The 21,030-nt window shown below is 36.7% G+C and overlaps 2 protein-coding genes across 3 annotated transcripts in view; one reads left to right on the top strand and one right to left on the bottom strand.

Annotated features, from left to right (window-relative positions):
- Nucleotides 1–6,107: 6,107 nt before the first annotated feature.
- LOC113045724 (glucagon family neuropeptides-like) lies at nucleotides 6,108–9,573 on the bottom strand. 2 transcript variants are annotated; one of them, XM_026206323.1, is made up of 5 exons: nucleotides 9,179–9,573; nucleotides 8,659–8,763; nucleotides 7,597–7,731; nucleotides 7,017–7,121; nucleotides 6,108–6,496 (listed from the first exon to the last, which is right to left on the bottom strand). In XM_026206323.1, exons 2-5 carry the CDS (start codon nucleotides 8,760–8,762, stop codon nucleotides 6,313–6,315), a joined length of 528 nt encoding a protein of 175 aa, XP_026062108.1. In that variant the 5' UTR covers nucleotide 8,763; nucleotides 9,179–9,573; the 3' UTR covers nucleotides 6,108–6,312. The 2 variants fall into 2 exon arrangements, with proteins under 2 accessions (XP_026062108.1, XP_026062110.1); XM_026206325.1 differs by lacking the exon at nucleotides 7,017–7,121 and having other exon boundaries at nucleotides 6,243–6,496; nucleotides 9,179–9,499.
- Nucleotides 9,574–15,526: 5,953 nt separating this feature from the next.
- yes1 (YES proto-oncogene 1, Src family tyrosine kinase) overlaps nucleotides 15,527–21,030 on the top strand; it is a 28,465-nt gene continuing 22,961 nt past the window's right edge. The window contains exon 1 of the mRNA XM_026206322.1: nucleotides 15,527–16,056. The gene's annotated coding sequence lies outside the window, so the exon portion shown is untranslated. The remainder of the gene's footprint in view (nucleotides 16,057–21,030) is intronic.

The following is a 21,030-nucleotide window of genomic DNA, read 5'->3' as shown; positions in this document are numbered from 1 at the left end:
AATGACTCTTGAGTTGAACCTCATGAAGAATCAAAAACAAGTAAAATAAACAAGTGGTGTAGTCTGATTCATGAAAAGTGTTCATTCTTCATAATGAATCAAAACATACAGTGCAATCACTGTTCTTCAATTAATAAATTAGTATTATGAGTCTCTTTAAAAACTCTTAAAAATCAGTTCTTTTAATGAATGATTCAAAATGACTCACAAACTCAGGAGTTCTGATTGATATGAAGCAGATAGAATCAGTCTGATTGACCTCACTGAATGAACTGAATAAATTAACATCAAGTTATTTTTGCTATCTGTGATCAGTTTGGTAAATTTTAAAATACATATAAAAGCACCTAAGCAAGTAACTAATAAATGAATAAACAATTTGTCTGAAATATTGTGATTTATACCTGTTGTGTAGATTCATGTTTTTTCTATACTCTTCAATTATAGTTTATAATTTCATAATCGATTAATCATTTTGTATTTTTTATAATTACAGTTTAATACAACAAATGAAATGTAATCTTTACTTCAGTAACTCACGGAGCACTTTTAATTGTGTTGATTATTAAATATAGAGGTTCATAAAGTTTAGGCCCTGTTGCTAATTACTTTGTTTTATTCATATTAAACAGCAATATTTATTTTAATGTACCAAGTTATGAGGTTACCTGCATATTATTCAGCCTGGACTCATGTTTATCCATGTAAGTAAAATGGACATTTTTACAGAAAAATGCACAAATGAAATAGAATCAGAATTGAATCAGGAAATCTGTATCAGTACTCAGCAGTTATATATAACAACAATTTATCTGTGCTTAAAATAAAGCAAGAGTCCTATAAAAATAAAGCTGTCTAAGGATCCAGCCCCCCACCTCCTCAGTCACCAAGGCCACAGATTCACCTTTGACATATTGTTGTGTGACTGCAAATTACTCCCTAAGGGAGTGTGTTCATGCACACACACACACACACACACACACATGCATAAGTCACATCTCACATGTGGACACACAATAGAAAGGAGTACTGTGAGCTGGGGGTGGGTGCCAATCTCAGTGTAGTCCCCCTCTTGGAAAACCCCCACTTCACACCCATCTACCCGGCATCCTCTGCACCTCAGGTATGGTGTAAAGGGGCTGCGGCGCACAACAAGTACATGGCTAAGATGGAGTCTCCCAGCATGATTCCTTACTGGCTGCTGTTTTCACAGCTTTAATTGAAGGAAGGAGGGCTCTGTTGCTTTATTCAATGCCCTTAGACAAATAGTCTTTCCTTGGAGGAGTGGAAGCTAAACCAGGAAAAAATGAATGTGATGTTTACATTCGATTTTGAATGACAAACAGATTTTGAATAGCTGTACCTCTTTGATTTGACCTGAAGCATTGTGGTTTAATAGATGTTTTTTTAAATATATATAGCAGGGGGGTTTAAACATTTTGATGCTAAGGACACACAAATATGGCAAGGGATCTATCTATGCATCCATCCATGCTTCCATCCATCCATTCATGAAAAATGTAATGCCATTTGAGGAAAAACATTAAGTTCTTCCATAATTATTAACTGGCTTTTATATTGTCAATCTGCAAGTCAATTGTTAAAATATTATTTGGAAAAGAAATACCTTTTATGATCTTGAAAGCACATTTAAGATCAACTCAATCTATTTAAACTTCAAACATTTGGGGTTGGTAAGATTTTTAAATGTTTTTTAAAGTGTCTTATGCTCACTAAGGCTGTATTTATTTTATCTGAAAAATACAGTAAAAACAGAAATATTGTGAAATATTATTATGGTTTAATATAATATATATGGTTAATATATTTTAAAATGTAATTTCATTCCTTTGATGGCAAAGCTTAATTTACAGCAGACATTGCTATAGCCATCAGTCTGACAATATTGCTTAAAAATAATTCTAAAATGCTGATTTGGTGTCAAAAAACTTTTCTTTATGTTGTTATCAATGTCAATAGCAGTGTTGCTTAATATTTTGTGGAAACTTTAATAAATCTAATCCATTTTTAGATTAACAGAATGTTCAAAAGAATAGCATTTATTTTTATTCTAAAATGCATAGACCACTTTGAAAACCCTTGGTCTATGGTATTTCACAGAAAATATGAATAGCCACAGCAAAGTCCCTTAAAGTTTCTTTGAGCTGCCATCAAATACCATGTGTGTACACATGCTGACCTACGGATATACAGTCCTTTGTGGCCTGTTGCTCAGCAACACTTCCCTGATTAAGTTAGTTGACTATGGGTGCAAGGATCTGCCTTCTGAATGGACCACAGGATCAGATCACACTAATGGATCTGCAGCCACACCCTCAGCTTCGGTCCCGTGGGTCGAGTTCCCTTCCCAGCCTTTGTCTCTTACTCAGAGAGAATGTGTACCAGGACAACACTACTATACAATAGGGACGTCTATTTTTATACATGGTAGCTTGAAAGCGATCATGGAAAACTCCTACTGTTGAATGCAGAAATGTCCTGGGAAGACTTATGGAACACTGAAGAGTTTTCTTGAGTGTTGTTTGTTCCACCCACTGGAATGTGTTCAGATTTATTGTGAAGCTCTTTTAGGCTTGTACTTTAATACATGGTGCATTGTTAAAATATTCATTTTATATTCTTTAGTAAGTAATGTTTACATCATCATCTAGCCGGCTTAGAAGCGATTCCATTAGCACTTCTCTCCAGGCTCCCTTTAAGGAAGAGTTTCAGTGGCTTTTTACCAGTGCTATACAGTGCTTTGGACATTATGAAATAAACATCAAGTGACACTTTGCCCACTCTGACCATACTTCTGAAAAAGATTGACTGCAGGTCTCATCCCAGAAGGAAACATGACTTGTGGATGGCTGGAAAGCAGGAAAGATGAATGACAGAAGATATGTGAGGAGCTATAGAGTCAAGTGTGTCATGAGGTCTCTACTGGCTCAGACAGAGCTATCTTGTCCTAAAAACATGCTTTTCTTGAAGCATGAACTGAAGTTCGCTTTTGTTGAAGGTGCACCACACCAAAAAATTATCCCTTATATTTATGCTTTTGCATTGAATGTGTAAGTGTATCCCATATTTAAATAGTACTTTTGAAGCTTTGTTTTGTTTTGTTTTGTTTTTGCTTCCAAGATTGATCTTTTTGGACCATTTTTATTTTTACTTCTGAAGTTTGATTGTACTGGACTGTGACATTATGTCTGTTTCATTTTATAACTTGCAGTCCAGAGCAAAGAAGCTTTTGACTTACCTCTGTAGTTGACTGGGACATCCAGAAACAGATCATGTGCAAATTATATGTATCTTCAGCATCTTGAGTCACCTTTATTGCTGGACAACACAGAATTTGTGTGATCTTCCACCACCACTGTTGGGTTATGCATATGTTGTTAAATAGCTGTTCATTTATTTCAGATATTTCTTTGTTTACAGTATGAGTACATATATGTATGTGTGCGTATGTGTCTTGCTGTCAGTGCTGAAGTGGGCGTTTCGTTGAGGGTCACTCTTGATCTAATCGCCTGGGACGGGATGTTAATGTTCTGATTGTTGTGAGTAGAAATTAAAACCATCACAACCACTCAGCTCACCCACAGTGATATTTGGAGATCTGAATTATACTGATTACACATCTTGAACAGCAGTGGGTTTTGGTCTATCATTAGTGTCACAGCGTGAGCCTTCCCTGTGTGCTTGTGTGAATAAAAGTAGCCGGACAGAGAAACACACAAACTGTGCGTTCACACGGGCTACGGTGGAACGTTCCAAAGATTAGACATGGATTAGAAATTGTGTTGTTTACAAAAATTTATTCATACAAATCTTACAACACTTTTTAACATTTAAAAATGTCACCCCCTAAGGAGTTATATGTGTTAATATAGGATGATGTCACTTGCTAATATTCACTTGTCACATAGATAATGTTTCAGGTATAGATAAAACGTTCACATTAAGGCTTTCGGCGCTTTCAGAAATGTACACAACAGGCTGTGCTGTGGCCTGGGTTTCATCAGGTTTTTCGCTCGCTGTCAAAAAACCCTCAAGCTATGCAACAAGAAACAACACAAAACCTAGCTAGGCTAGCTTCATGGACCTTGAGCTACAATGAGTAGAGCTAAACAGAAACACGTGCTTGCCACATTTACACACATTCATCAGCTTAAACAATCCAGACAATTAACACTTTTACCATGTACACCACTTCAGTAATAGATTTGATCACAATATATGCTGGCCATGCTTTTCAGCTCTAATTAAAGAATTAGGTTTGAAACCAAGTTTTTGAAAAGAAAAGGAGAGGGAAAAGTAAGGATGGAGTTTGTGAAATGGAACCTAATAGTTTGCAGCATCGTAGGGCCACTAAAATTGCCATCCGTGGTAAGTGGCGATTTTTTTATCATAAGTTGTCACAAGGCACCTAAGCCAAAACCCATAGCATCTTTCATAACATCATTATGTTCATGCACGCATTCACTCGCCCACCCACCTCCCGCCCTTCCTACACGCACACGGCACACACACACCTCGCATAACACTCTCAGAGACGCATCCATACTCACATAAAGCCTGGGGGACAATGCCAAATTGAAGAAAGATTGATTTTATGCCTGGGACAGCGGTTTACATATTGAATTAGTGGATGAATAAGACCTGATTTACATATCAGGAGAAATATACTGAATTCAATACAGGCTTAACCAAAATATATGGCGAAAAAATCATATAGATGATTAAACATATAGATGAAAAACAATAGATGATGTTGCAGTGCATCCCTCCCTAAGGGTAATGGGTGTACCTTATCTATACATACAAGAAAAAGGCTATCTTCAACATGCACTAGCACTATCTGCCAATAAGGGTGATGAATATGACAGTGGTCACTTTGAAGTTCACAAGGACCTCCCCCTTCACTCTCGTTGGCCTCACATTCCCTCAGTCATCAGCGGCAATTACAGATAGGTATTAATACAACTGATTTTTTCTAGATCTATGATGAGCTGATGAATGAAACCATTATGCATACTTTGTCCTATCTGAATTAAGGAGCGATCGCATTACTGAAGAAGTTTTCACGATTAAGTCATGGACCTGAAGGGACCATCCACCACATTCATCTCTTAACTGAATTTTAAAATAGGGGTGGCATCAGATGATCATTATCTCATGACTTGCTATTCAATACTGGTTTAGTCTGACTGCAGATAGCACATAACAAAGCATTCACAGCTTAAGGCATGTGAAATGACGCAAAGCCACCCACATAGGCATCGAATACATGCAAAGAAATCAGCGAGAGACCAACACGCCGATTCCACAACACATTTTAGGTGGAGCATGCATTTGAATATAAGGACTTCTTCGATCTGATTCAGGGTTTTTTTTTCTCTGCTTCCTCAGAGGCGGATCTGATGTGGGGACCAATACAATGAGCATGGAAACATTGAGTGAATGGGAAACAAAGAAATGCAAAGGACATGCATGTATACATTTTAAGTATACCATGCACTGGGATGAAGAAAAAAACAGTAGAAAGATAATCCAACAAGGAAAAAAAAAACATGTAATTCAATACTACTCTAGTGTCATTTTTCCCAGTCAGGCATACTGGTTACTGACTCCAATCACATATACAGGCAGGACAATCACATTCCATCTGGAGAAGACTGGTGATTTGAAGTACAGTTCACAAATGAGTGGGCTAAGAAAGAGGGAACCGTGCCAGCTCTTATATATCCCTCTCCCATTCCCCCTCTTTAGGGGGAGTCACAACCATTGAAACAGCCCTGTACTTTACAGAGTATGTTGGATACATCCCTGGGCAGACTTTGGATAAAATAAGACTCTATTCTTTCAGCAGATTACAAAAATAAGTATAACATTCAGAACTTTGATTGTCTTTTTAAAATCTATTTATTTTCTGCATATGATGATGAATTTGAAAAGATAGCAGGCGCAATAACGTTCAAGGTGCACAATTTTTTTTTCTTCTTCTGTTTTTTTTTTTTTTTTCTTCTTCTGATAGTTTTTGTTCTCTTTTGTTTTTAACATATATAGCTATATACATGAAACTGAACGGTTGGTCCACAAAAGTATAACTGTGCGGTTTCAAGTGCTTTTGTACAAAAAGAAAAACAATGTTATTAGTAAAATATTCATTTTAATGGCTTTACTTCATACATAAATACATGTTTAAAGAACACAGGCGCGATCCACTGATTGATCAGTTATATCAGAATGACTTTGATCTTAGAACTGAATGTACACATGGAGGGGCATTTGGGGGCAGTTTTGTCAGCGCTACAAATAAGCAAATCGACGTCCTTTGTTTTTAATTCGCTGTCTGTACCTTCTTCCCAGGACGGCTGCTAAATACTTCTTGACGGCCATCTGTTTTCGGTAGCGACTGTAAATGTCGGTGAAGATCCCATCCGAATGCCTTTTTGATAAGGTTTCCGATTCGTCCTCCTCGCTGCTTCCTCCGCTGCAAATATAGATGAACTGTTATTAGGCCACCGGCTGGCACAGAAAATGTGTTAACAGGTTTCAGTACAGCATAAACGCTCTTGGTGAACCAAACTGATTTTTTATTCCATTGTTCAATAATAAATAATTTAGAGATTTTTTTTTCGTTAGCATTACAACGAATTATTGTAGAAATCGAAAGAAGATCCAGCAGACAAGCCTCATAAATGATGCATGTTGGAATTTAAATGTAGGCTATTCTGATGCATGGACTCTCGGCATTATTTCTCTAACAATATAGCCTACAACATTTTCGTTTTGGCACAAGCGATTAATATCACTTTTCATTTATCGGGTTTCATCTACGAATAGTTGCCCATGAAATTCCACGCCCATGCGAGCCCACAGACAAAGACACAAGAAGTCGGGGGGAAAAAAATAAAAAGAGTCAAGACAGGACAATGAGAAATCACCTCCACTGAAATCAAAAGGGGGAAAACAAAGATGACGGCAGGTAAACGCTTAAAAAATGCCCTTACCCTAATCGAACTGCCATCAGAGAATGCAGATATTTTCGTGCTGATAACTGAACCAGGATGTCCCTCAAGGCTCTATCTAATAATCCATCTGCATGCCTTTCCGTTCTGAGATAAAACGCCAAACACATAATATCAGTGATGAAATACCACAGAACACGTTTGTTGCAAAGTAATCAGCCCTGATTTGGTTGTATTCTTCTCTCGGCTAAACGCGTAATACGGTTAATACGGTTACTTTCGATTCCCCTAGTAAATCCTGCAATCGATCCGTCTCTCTCTCTCTCTCTCTCTCTCTCTCTCTCTCTCTCTCTCTCTCTCGCTCGCTCGCTCTATCTATCTATCTATCTATCTATCTATCTATCTATCTATCTATCTATCTATCTATCTATCTATTCTGTCTGTCTGTCTGTCTGTCTGTCTTAAATAGTCACTTGATGCAAAAATCAACAGCAACAATAACAGAAAAAAGCAAAGGAAAAAAGCTAGAAAACAAAAGGAACATACATAGCGGAACAACAAACTAAACATAATGACATTGATTCGCATATGACATACAGTCATGTGCTGTGAAATAAAGTACCTTTTCTCTGGCGGGTAGTATAACGTGTATAGGTCATCTGTGAGAGAGGGAGGACTTCGTATAGCAATTTGATCAGTCCCAAAAGCCAGGTCGCTTAACGAGTTTCCGTCTTCGTCAAACACATTGTTGTCTAGTCTGGGGAAAAAAATGATTGATGCATTTATTAAAACACAATTTAATCACCGGAGTTATATGGTGTCGATAAAAAAACAGCGCTTGAAAGAAAGTCTAAATAAATCGCTAAATTAATTCTGCCGTTAATTATAGGCTACAGTTGTTTTGCGAACAAAATAAATAAAATGGGCTACACTGTGAGATGATAAATGCGTCATGCCCGAAGCAGGTTCGTGAATCGAATTGATTTTTAAATAAACTGACTTATTATTGTGTTTTTTTTCTTTTAGGACAAATGGGACTATAATAGGTTAATCTTATTTCTAAGCGTTTCTACGCAGTTTTTACAAAATCTTATTATAATGAAGCTTATATTTGGCCATATGTGCTCAATAATGAGATTTGATGGTGACTTGTGGAACGTAACCGAATATAACTGACATTGTAATCTTATAATCATCAGTAAATTAACACAACAAAGGGTCCTGCACTGAGCATCTCATTCGTTTTTTCTTCGGTTTGTACAGTGACGCCACTGTACCGTCATCTTATACGGGCCACCCGTTACATTCATTGGTTTCTCATTTTCATACAAGCTACACTGCATCTGCCTGTCCCGATGGAGAAATTCCTTCTTAGCGATACCAACGCCCTCCCACATTGCGCTTGCACTGTAGCCTTGCGTAAACACTCGGGGGGGAAATCTCGTTGGGCTGTTACTGTTTGAAGGCTACAGAATAATACAACAAAGCCAATCCTTTTCCCACTCCATAAATTTGGTACTCCAAAAAAAAAAAAAAAAAAAAAAAGATCAAATCCTTATGCGCTTCGACAAGATGATTAAATTCTAGCCCGTTTAGACTGTAAAATAAAGCTCGTCGCAGAATATAGTTCGTTTCAACATGAAAGAAAACCCCAAAAACGTTGAGCAGAAAAGCTTATACATACCTTATATTGGGAAAAGTCATCCCAATAGGCGTGCAGAAGGCGCTGTAGTGCATTATGATTCCGTAGATGAGCAAAGCTAAAGTCGCTTTACTAGATCTGGCCATGCTGTAAAGACAGAAGAAAGTTCAATAAATAACTTAAACATATAAAACACTTGCCCCGATACAGTCCCGGTAGCCTCAATTTAAAAATTAATCGGACGCCTGGGTAGGGCTGTATTAGGCAATATTCGATACAAGTAATGCGCAAATAACTTTTGATAAGAACGCCTCTGGAATCCAGAAAGGCAAACCAGAAGCTGGTTTTTACTTTTTTAATCGTATTTCCCGCTCATGAGATGATATTTAAAAAGTTTAAAGAATGCCATGCATGCGCATCAGAATCCTTCTCCCGATGAGGCAAACGATAAAACCGGTAGATAATCTTTAGAAAAGGAAAATCCAGTTGCCCGAGCGTCTTCGTATCATATAATTCCTTGGTTTAAACCGAATAAAAACGTCTTTGCCGGATTTTAACCTACCTATTGCAGAGTAGGTAGATAGAAATGCAGTTGGATGCGACTCGGGTGCGGCTGTGATTGTGTGAGAGAGATAGAGATCTTCCTCACAGCACCTCTTCCCTGAAGCGCCACCGTCCTTTGCTTATGTGCTCGTCGGTTCAACCCACTTTTATACAACAATCAATATAAACAAAATCACTTTTCCAAACAAAACTTCGGTGAAATCAGCAGAACTCGTTTGTCTACATATCCTTTTGCAAAACTTTTTCTGCTGTGCTCCGATTACCTCGGATTTTTATCCATGAATAGGGAGCCTTGCCTTTTTTTCAATAAGTCACATTAAGTATGCCACAGACGTCATCAACCCTTCCTCCCGGGATATAATAGTACAGTTCCTTCCTCATCGATGAACGAGTCACACACATGCACCTCAAATGGAACTTTCCTCTAAACGTAATTTCAGGAGAAAGAACAATTTGCAACTTTTTTTCAACTTGACAATGACAACGTGACTGCCAATTAGGCTCACCAGTCCGTGGAATGTCTCGAGGTCCCAAACCACATCAGTCACTCCATACAAACACTCACGCACTGTCGGACTGAGCAATGATGGGACAATAGAGGGTGGACACGACAACAAAAAGAGCTAAGTTCAAATACGCCACATTTGTCACAGGGTCACAAGCTGAGCGCTGTCCAGCAGTGGAGTGCTGAAATTTCATTGTGAATAAAATAGCGCACACTTTCTTTCTTTTTTTCTTCTTCTTTTTTTTTTTTTTTTTTTTATTAACATGCGCTATATTTATACTGCGCTATATTTATATTTATACTATATTTAAATGTGTCTATCTATTTGTCTATTTATTTATTTTTATTTATATGCATTTATGTATTTTTTACTAACACAATCAATAAAAGACATATTAGTCTATTTTAGTCTCCTATGCGTCATGGCCTTTCTTTGGTGAGCGGAAATTACTGCGTCTGAATTTTTTTAGAATGATAAACCCACCTAGCTATGTTCCACTTGCAACTTCAATATAAACTCTCGTTATTTTTTGTTATATCACTCACAAAAGCAAAAAGTTATTAAGGTTTTTTTTTTTTCCATGGGAGCCTACTTTGAGCCTACTAGATCCCTGATGCATTTACTGGCTTGTCCACACACAGATGACGAAGTCTGGGTCGTGCACCACGGATGGATTTGCTATGAATTAATTAATGATTACGATTAGTGAACTCTGACGTCATATGACGATACTATAAGTCACCGCTTCGTATGCATGTATACTCACTCATTCTGTACACAGAGCGTGATTTTGTTGAACAATGAATCCGCGCCTTAGTTATCTATCACCTCAGGTCCGTTCTTACCTCAATACTACCCCCATGTGTTTCAGATTTGAAATTACATATGCAAACGTTGCTTGGTTTAAGAGGTGCACGGTCACCTGTAAGCGTCTTGAAGACTTTATTTTTAAGATATTTTTTGTTAGACTTTTGTAAATAAACTAGGCTGTATTTAAACCGTTACATCCAAACGTTGGTGTGCTAAAACACTATTCACATTTAAATCTAGAACTTAAAACTCATCTGTTTAGCTGTGCATTTATTGAATGAGCACTGTGCAATGTCCGAACTGATTGCACTAGCATATATTTTCACTGCTTTTTTTTTTAATGTAAAATCATTTTCTAACTGTTTTAAATTCATTTTAAAGGAGTACATTTTTTCATAATTTTAAAAGTTGTAAAATTGCTTGTTATATTCTTGTTACTTTATTTTATGTAAAGCACTTTGAATTACCATTGTGTACGAAATGTGCTATATAAATAAACTTGCCTTGCCTTGCCTTCTGTATTGCTCGGGAACGTTCTGTTGCTATAGTTACCAGACAACTAATGTTCGCGAGACTTTAACTTTTGTGATACCAGAAAGTTTTTTGAAAACACTGTACAAAGTTGTTCTTTACTGAAACTTTGTTGAAATGTAGCTATAAATTGTATGACCTATACTTGCATAATAGTACATAAATAGTAGCCTACACATAATTTTACTTCGTTTGGGTTTGGTTGAATTAAATTGGGGGTTAGGCTATAAACTCACAGCATCATGAATCGCGTTTTAAATTGCTTTTCACCTGTTCATTTGGCCACCCAAGTTACAGCATTCATTCATTCAATCATTCATTCTTTTGTGTAATTATGTAGGCCTATGCAGCATGCATATCAGTAGCCCTATTTTTTTCAGAATTAATTCATAATAAAATAAATGTGTTCTTGATTCACAAACCCATACTCGCCGTAAAAAGAGACAAACACAAAACTTCTGTAAATTAAGCAAATGAGCAAACTGGAAAACGTGCTATTACTGACTGTGTATGAGTCAAGAGAAGGAATTATTTACAGTAAAGCTATTAAGTTGTTTCCTCTGGGTATCTTGCTGTAACCAATGAGATTAAGGTACATTTGTCAACTTGAGTGCAAGTATTGATGTCCCTAATTACAGCGGGAGGAAGTTGTTGTTTCGTCACACATTCGTCTCCTGTGTCACTACATATTGTGGTACTTTAAATTTCCAGCTGGTGGTTTATGGTTTCCCTTGTGGATGAACATGACCTCTCTATGACGCATATATAAACATGCATACAAGCATACAAAAACCTCACTTAAAATGGCTTGAAAATTGAAAACAGAAATTTTAAATTTTGGAAGTTGCTAACTTAATACATATATTTTACAAATCTGATGCATAATATATCATTAGACTATTATGCAGTTTCTTCAGGTGCTATAGTACAGTAAACTGTAGTGTGATCAAACTCTATGGGCCTGCAACTCTTTTATTCAAGAGTTATTGTCTTGAATTTATTGTATTTATTTTCATCTTAAATTTATGGTATTTGCAATAAATATGTGACCCAAGGCCGCAATACCAGTCTTAAGTCACATGGGTATATTTATAGCAAACAATGTATGTTCCAATAAACATAAAGCAATGGAAAGCTTATTTATTCAGCTTTCAGATGATGTATAAATCTATATATATAAATGTAAAAAAATATTGTGTAATTATATATATTGCAATACAAAAAATGCAACAATACATATAATGGATAGTGACAATATGTATATTGGTCCTAGTTTACCTAAAATAAAAGTTTAAATAACAAATATAGTAATGGCACAACAAATACAGGAAACTCAGAAGGTCACACATTTGAGCTTTCATGTTTTATTATTTATATAAATAAATTAACAATGAATTATTTAATTTAATTATTTAAATTATTTTATTTAGAACAGCTTACATATTATGTCATGGACATAGTGTAAGTATCTGTGTCTAATATAATAAATTTTTAGCTAAGCTGAATCATGAATATTTTGAATATTTTGGTGTCAGCACTGCCTTCCCTGCATGTGCATGGGGGAAAAGGACCAAGTTCTTGCCTTTAACTCCACCCCTGATGTAATACCAAATTTTGTATTTTAATGACCAGAACTTTTTTTTTAAACTGTTCACCATATGTGTTAGAAGATAATTTTAAACATGCCATTTTAACTTTTTTCTTTTGCTTTATTCTAAATAGTATAATGGGAGTATGGGCCAGATTAACATAAGGACAAAGTGGGGCTGAAGCATGGATTGAAGGGGTCCGACGTGATTGGCTGTGGAGGAAAAAAAAACGTTTACCTAGAATTGATTGGCCATTGGGAGCACCCAAGCGTTCCCAGGTGTGCCGATTGTTGAAAACCTACCACGCACTTGCATATTACATTGGTGTAGCGAGTCAGCCCCTGGCCCATGTGCAAAAAATGTAAAGTCCATTAATTATTTGTAGCATGCAAGCCACTCAAAAATGAAACCTTTTGCTTTGTTAGCATACTACAGAGTCTCAGGCTTTTGTCAGTTTGTATGATACATTTCAAACAATAAACATATTTTTACACTCTTTAATTTGTATTGAGATATTTTGCCTAATTTCAAGCTGCATTTGACTCAATTATATTTTCCCCTTTAATATTTGCAGCACGGAATAAACATGAATATTTGAATGCATGTTGAAAAAAATCAGAACAATTTAATATAAATGTCTCATGAATCAATCAATCAGAGTTTCAAAAAAAAAGTAAAAAGAATGACGGATACCACAGACTTTTTTTTCCTTCTTTTTTTTTTTTGAGGAGTAGGCCTTTGGTGGAATTTTCACATTAACTTCACGCCATGTAACATTATGTTATTATGGTCATTTTGACTTTTACATATTTGACATATAATGATGTTAAGCTTATTTATTTAGTTATTTTTTAATGAGGCACAAAAATGCTGCCATATAGGCTATAGTGAAAGCAAACGCATTTGGCACAGCAGCCCAAAATAAATAAATAGTGAAGGGATAACGTATTTGAATATTGTTATATGAATGTTTCTGAGTCAATGTTGTAAAAATGAATTTGATGAACCTGACTTGCCATCTCCTCATTGGACATGCCTTTATAGAGAAATGCATATTTACAGATTACGTAATGAAAGTTTGTTTTAAAATAATAATTTAAAGCATTTTATAGATATATTTATCATGTCAGTGAAGGGTTCCTGCTCAAGACCAAGTCAACAGAAAGGGCATCCTGATTTTTCTTTTTAAAAAGTTTTTTATATTATAAGTGCACACAAATTCAAGTAGACCCTTTGCAGTTCCGAATGATGTATGTTCTTATATTTATGAGCAAAAATTATGGTGCATTTTTAAGTTTCCACTGTTATTTTAAATATATATATATATATATATATATATATATATATATTTTTTTTTTTTTTTTTTTTAATGCAAGTGATCGCACTGGCACCTCCATGACCTGCAAAGTGCGCTTTACCTTCCGCTCTCCAGAAAATTATTGGATATGCGCCTATAACGTTTAAATTAATACTGTGAAATGCATGAAGTGTTTTATGTCTACTTTTTTTGCTTGAATTTAACAAACATAAAATGTTTCAAACATATTTCTAAATTAAATTAATAGCCAAAAGAAAAAAAAAGAAATATGAGCACTTTGCCATTACAAACCAAAACTGAACTATTTTAATAGCTGTGTAATGCGGAAGAGAGAGAACAGAAAGACACAGGATCCAGTCGGACTCAGAGAGAGAAATTTCATAAGCTGTTGGACAAGAGCCAGGCCCATGCAGGGCTCTTTTCATTCCCTCGTTTCAATTAAAAGTTCCCCCCAGCTCAGCAGGCCCCCAAACTGACTGGGCCCATATGCACCTGGATACCCAGAAGCTACGCCACCGGCTGTTATTAAAGGCAAAACATACATGTAGCCTACATTAGCTCTTGACACAAGCACACAAGAAAGATTAATCCTTGTCCAGTGTCTGCGCTATTACAGTCCAAAAGATATGAACGATAAAAAATGTATTTGAACTCATTTACACTTGAGTTGTGGGTATCTTTTAATCGCAATAAGTCACTTCTATAAATGTTTACTAATATTATAGTTAACTCTGGATTCAAGAATTCGCTTTTCTAGCTCTGATAAAATTTAACTGCCGAAAAAGTATGAATTCAATAATTAAGAGCCTGCAATAAAATGCAACATTAATATTTTTAAATGCATTTTAAGTATTAAAAAATATCAGTTGTTTTTATCTGTTATTTACATTAGTGGGAGACTGTGTGGGCCAAATGGGGTGAATTTTAAAACCATTCCAGCCTTGATGATTGTCTTTTTTTAGGGACAGATAGAAGACCTCCTATTAATAAAACTATTTAAAGGGGCTGTATATGCTCAAAAGTTGTCACTGTTTCTAGAAACTGGTTTGCTTTGAGTTCATAGATTTGGTGTTGATGCATTTATTATAATAATGTGTTGTAGCCTGGAATAGTAAGTGAGCATACTCTCCATGTGTTGGAGATTGCATTTAATAAACAAATGATAATAAATTCCTATAGTAGAAAACGATGTGGCACCAAGATGGGTTTCTATGAAGGGGGGCCTTGGGTTTGCTATAGCCCCAGGGCCTATGTGTTCTTAACCTGGGCCTGAGTATCTATATTGAGCAAATTATGTTACTTCTTGGGTGTTATATATTTCAAGATATGGTTCTTTCTATACTAGACAATTGATTACCAAGCATATATATTTTGATTTGTGATTAAAATGTTTTGAAACATCACTGCAATGTTTCCGTGAAATGTGCCCAGGATGTAGGCCCACTATTAATAAAATGATGTTAGAAAGCTGCAGTGATTTAAGTCCACAGGCAGATGGCGCAATAAGACTGATCTAAACACCGTACACTACGAGCAGTCTAGTATTATTACTTATGTTCGCATAATACAAAGGCTACCTGCAGTATTATTATGCTTAAAACATCACCGGACCATGGTCTTTCCTCTACTTCCCAACTGAGAAACTGTGATTTCTTTCCGTTCACCATTCCCTGCGGCGGCCATATTGTTGGATGCGTTGCTGCAAGTTAAACAAATTCAGAGCGGAGGGAGGAGGAACATCTGCGGGAGTCCATCCACTATTCCCAGAGCTGTTTTTGTCATGTAGCATAGCCACACAATCTCTACCGGTTCCGGTTTAAAGGTTTTTGTTTGCTAGGATTGGTCACTGTTACTCTTTTCGTTTTACTGCAACACAAGAACAAAACCAAGTAACGTGACTGGATTAATAATATATATGACGGATTTCCCCTCTGTCGGGCACAGCATTTATTTATCACGTCTCGTGAGGTGTTACATGGCAAAGGAATGGGACAGATTGTGATTTTCAAGTTGGACACAACAATAGCACTTTGAGTGCAACACTGAAACATCTAAGGTTACTGTCGAAGAAGCGGTCGGAAGGCGTATGTAACCTCAAGAAAAAAGAACCGATTCGGCAAAGGTAAGAAAACCGATTCGGTTCCTTTGTAAAAGTGTAATCAAATGGCCTAGTCTCCTCTCGGCTTTGGTTTTGTGTGAAACGAGTGTGTGATTGTGCTTGAAAACAACTGTGGGCGTTTAGTTCTGTGTTTTCTCCTAACCTGAATAACAAATCTCTGCGGCAGAGGCGTTCTTGTACCAAAACTAGTTGTTTTTCTCGAAAGAAGTTTTGAAGCCGTCTGACTAACGTTAACGTTACCGTGTTCACTTCGACAGAGACCGAGAATGAAACGTGGCTCCTCAAAGTTCCCACCTGAACCGTAGATTTCCGAGGAAACGCTGAAACGTCCCGTTCGCAATTATTGGGACGTTATTGTGAACCCCCAGTATTTTGAAACTCGTGTACACTCGCATTTCTGTCTGTTTTTGAGGATTTTGTAGACGAATTTCCACAATGCAGGCCTGTAGTTTACATGCACGCCACAGGGAACACGGGGCGATCCATACTTTGGACCAGTGTGTGAACGTCCTGCTTTGATATAGTGCAATTCATTATCAGTAAACTATGTAACTTTCCGCCATTAAGTCTTCATACAACTTCAGATTTTAATGACGTTTGAAAGGGACTCGTGATCAGTTGTGCAATCTTATCAATAGACCTCTTCTCCAGTGTGTTGTTGTTCTTGCAGTCAACCATCCACTCCGATTTGTAGGTACCAACAACATCCGGGCATTTCACACAATTTTCGGTTGTTTACATTGAATAATTAATGAAAGGATGACATAACAAATCCGAGTTCGCGCGTGCACAAGCGCCTAATTAATCTCTCTTCAGTAATCCTTTTGTGAGCACAACCTCTGCCTCATGCTGACTTGACTCCGAGTAAAGGGAAGGATGCCATCTTCTGCTCTGATCTGTTTCCTTTTGATCCTGTTTTCTGTATACTACATGATACTAGCACTCATGCAGGTCATGGCCCTTTTGGGGGTTGTTGGTCTTCAACCATGTAAATGGCAAGGACCCCCAAATATGAAATGAAGATATCAGACTCTTTACAATGACCCCAATCATTCCAAGATTGCAAAACCCATTTTGATACCACATCAAAACTTGAAAATTATACTTCTATATAATAGTAATGCAGTAATTAAAAAGACAAATATAGCAAAATGGGCCTCTTCAGAAGTTCTCTCTGTATATAATTTTATAAGAATAAAATCATTTCACACTTTTATTTAACTTTATTTTACATTAATATTTTTGAAAGTGTTTTATGTTCACTGAGATTATTTTAATAAAGTAAACAAGTAATATAGTTAAATATTAATACAACTTTAAACAGGTATATTATATTGTAATATATTGTTTTATAATGCAGTATTTCAAAATGTAGGCTGTTTCTTGTGAAGCAAAAGCTGAATTTCAGCAGTCATTACTCCAGTCTTCAGTGTCACATTATTCTTTAGAAATCATTCTAATATTTTATACTCAAGATCAACAAGAATGATTGACAACCCTGACATAAATTACAGTAAAGATTCTGTTGAATTTTTCACCTGAAACCAGAAAATCCCTGGTTTAACCAATATGCCACAAAGATGGTTCGCTTGTTGGTTTCATTTAGTAGTTTCCCACTCTCAGTTCAGGAACTGTGTATGTCCCTTTATGACCCTTTACACCCACACTTATCACTGGGAAGACCATGAAAATATTATAAAATAAGGGATTTTAGCCTGCAAGACAGTACAGAGAATGACAGTCATGCAATTTATGTGCTATTGTTAACTAAAGTGCAGAGGAAGATGTTATTTTGACAGGAATAAAAGTAGTATTACCTAGACAACAAATACATTGGTTGGATCTCTGTCTATGCCAAAGATGTATCCATGTATATTCATGATTCTGGCAAGGGTAGAAGGGGGTTGACTTTGGTGGTTATGGGTCTATACATCCCTCATGTCCATCTTTTTTCTGTCCTCCCTCACCCTTTGCTCCAGCCTTTGACAGGCACAGCAGGTGGCTTTTGTGGTATGAATGGACTGGGAAGGAAGTTTGTCCCCCTCCTTGCTTGGCTCTGATTGGCAGCAGCAGCAGAATGCCATGGTGATTAGGCCATTCCGCAGTGCTGCGAGTCTGCCAGAGCGACTACACTGTTACACTTAATGTTTAGCAGTCAGCTCAGCCAAGCTCTGTATTTACTAACACAGCGTTTTCACTGAAAACCAGAACGTATTACCTTAGGATGAGGATTTGAGTCGAGATTCGGAGATAGTTTGGGGGCAAAGAAGTAGCTGATTTTTTTTTTTTAATGCAAAAAAAAAAGTGCAGGTTTAACATTTAAATTCATGACTATTTCCTGGTTGTATTGTAATGTTTGTGCATGCGGTGGGTGGACATGGAATATAACAGAACCGTACAAGATCAGACTTGTATCATTGGTTATGTAACTTCAGTGCTGGGACGGCCCGCTTTGAATGAGGAGATTTCACTCAGGTGGGCAGATCCACCCACCTGCCTGCTTTCTACCTCCCCATTTCCTTGTTGGTTTGTTTGGTTGTTTGATTATAATGATGAAGGTGATATATCCGTTTGTTAGTTTGTTCACACAAATATTTCTAGTTGGGATAGTTCACTAAAACGGGCATCATTTTCTCGCCCTCATGTTGTTTCAAACCTGCATGACTGTCTTATTTCCTCTTAACATACTATTTTTTTTATTTTTTTTATCAGGACATCTCTGTTATCTAATTGCAATTGAATAAGTAATGAAAAAGATTTTGAAGGAGCTGTATACACAGTTGAATTCCATGTGGAAAAACCAGACACATGCATGAATTCTTCTTATCACATTCTCCTCTTTTTTTATATCTGTCACAGTTTTAATCTGTTCTGCCTTTGCGGTTTTACATAGACCAGGGGTGGCAAACTTTGGTCCCGGAGAGCCGCAGCCCTGGAGAGTTCTGCTCCTTCCCTAATTAAAACTCACCTGCCTGTAGCTCTCTAGTAACCCTTCAGACCTTGATAAGCTTGTTCAGGTGCGTTTGATATGGGTTGAAGCAAAACTGCAGGGCTGCGGCTCTCCGGGACTGATGTTCGCCACCCCTGACATAGACCATGCATTTAACATGTTTCAGCATGGCACCTTGCTCTATTAATCTGTTATCAATTTCTTAAATAACCAAACTTCAACCACTTATAGGGATAGCTTCAAAAAAATATAGACTGAATCATTGATGTCACATGAATAATTTTAACGGTGTTCTTTCTGAGCCTTGAATGTGGTAGTTGTTTTGCTATCTATCCGGGGTCAGAAAGCTCTCAGATTTCATCAAAAAATATTTTTATTTGTGCTCTGAAAATGAATGAAGGTCTTATGGGTTTGGAACGACATAAGGGTGAGAGACAGAATTTTCATTTTTGGGTGAAATATCCCTGTGAGGGTAAATCTCTTGAAAGTCCCTGAAGTGACATTGGAGTGATCAAAAATATTCCAATATTCCAAAAAAGATTTGATTCCTTCATGCCTAATTTTCTTTCCTTGCATCCTTCTCTTCCATCCTAAGGATGATGGAGCTAAAACGCAAGGAAAGGAAAAAAGAATGCACAAATAAGAAATTAAATACACAGAGTTTACTTTTTTGGGTGAAGTAGTAAGTTTAGATAGTAGTGGTAGTAGTAGTAGTAGTAGTAATCATGCTTCAGGTGATGCAATATGAAATCCCAGTCATTGTTAATGCAGTGATCAAGACCTGGGACACGTACCACTGCAGACACCGAAGTAAGCATACATTCAAAAAACACGCATGGATCTCTGCAGAGCTGTAGATTTTCTGTCCTTAATCCTTTTGATCTGACTAGTGCTGGCATGAGACCCTGTGTTTCATGTCATGTGGCATTCTGATGCTCTGAGTGTTTAATCAGGTCTGTGTGCGAATGTGTCTGACCATCACTAACCGTGTCACTGTTCAGCCTCCATGAGCGAGGACCCACTGCCCTCTCAGCTCACTCTCTCCAGTCTTGCACTCACTGAAGCAGAGGGATTGATGTTTTTAACAGAACACTTTTCATGGCTCTCATCAGCACTGAGGGGATAATGATACGTCTCATAATTAGAGAGTTTATTCATATCACTGACTTTGATTAGAATGTGGGTCAAATGATTTGTGTGCAGCATGACTTACAGCGCGGAAAGGAAGTGTCATTAAATTACGTCACTGATAAAGAGGGAAAGGCATGAATAATTTTAGTCCCAAAGCTGCTTTTGTATGCAACCATTAAAAAGTTTGGGGTCATTTAAATGTGTTTCTATTTTACAGTCTGATTGGCTGATGAATGTTTTAAGATGTGCAGTTACCAATGACACTGAAAAAGCAAATAAATGTATTAAACAATAAGATTAAAAAAACAACAACTAATTACTGTGTTTTGGAATTGCAACTGAGGCATTGGATGAGATCAGAAATTGGTCCTACACACAAAAACAATGTCTTTAGGTGCTTACCAAGATTGTGTTTAATATTTGTAAAATATGATGACATTTTACATAAATTACATTTTATTTGAAGATAATTTATTTTCAAACTTTTTTTTTCCTGTGATGGCAAAGCTTAATTTTCAGCATTACTCCAGTTTACGGTGTCTTCATATTTTTGTGGAAACTGTGATCAATTTTTTATTAGGGTTGTTGAACACTGAAAAGAACAGCATTTATATCAAATAGAAAACATTATCAATTTCTTTACTGACAATTTTGATTAATTTAATGCATCCGTGCTAAATGAAAGCATTTATGATTATTTATAAAAATAAAAAAAATTCCTCTATGTATTCCCTCAACCCTGACAGGCCCAGCTGGATCAAATGGTGTATGAAGGAAAGCTTCAGGAACCTTTTGTAATCCAACCTAACTGAATTCGATTTAAGTTTGATTTCAATTCCTGTTAGCCTGGTGGAGTTCATTATGTTCTAGTTTATTGATCAGTCTGCCTAGTCACA

The sequence above is a fragment of the Carassius auratus genome, chromosome 27, assembly GCF_003368295.1.
Source record: "Carassius auratus strain Wakin chromosome 27, ASM336829v1, whole genome shotgun sequence".
Taxonomy (NCBI): domain Eukaryota; kingdom Metazoa; phylum Chordata; class Actinopteri; order Cypriniformes; family Cyprinidae; genus Carassius; species Carassius auratus.
This window is presented reverse-complemented; position numbering and strand designations above follow the sequence as displayed.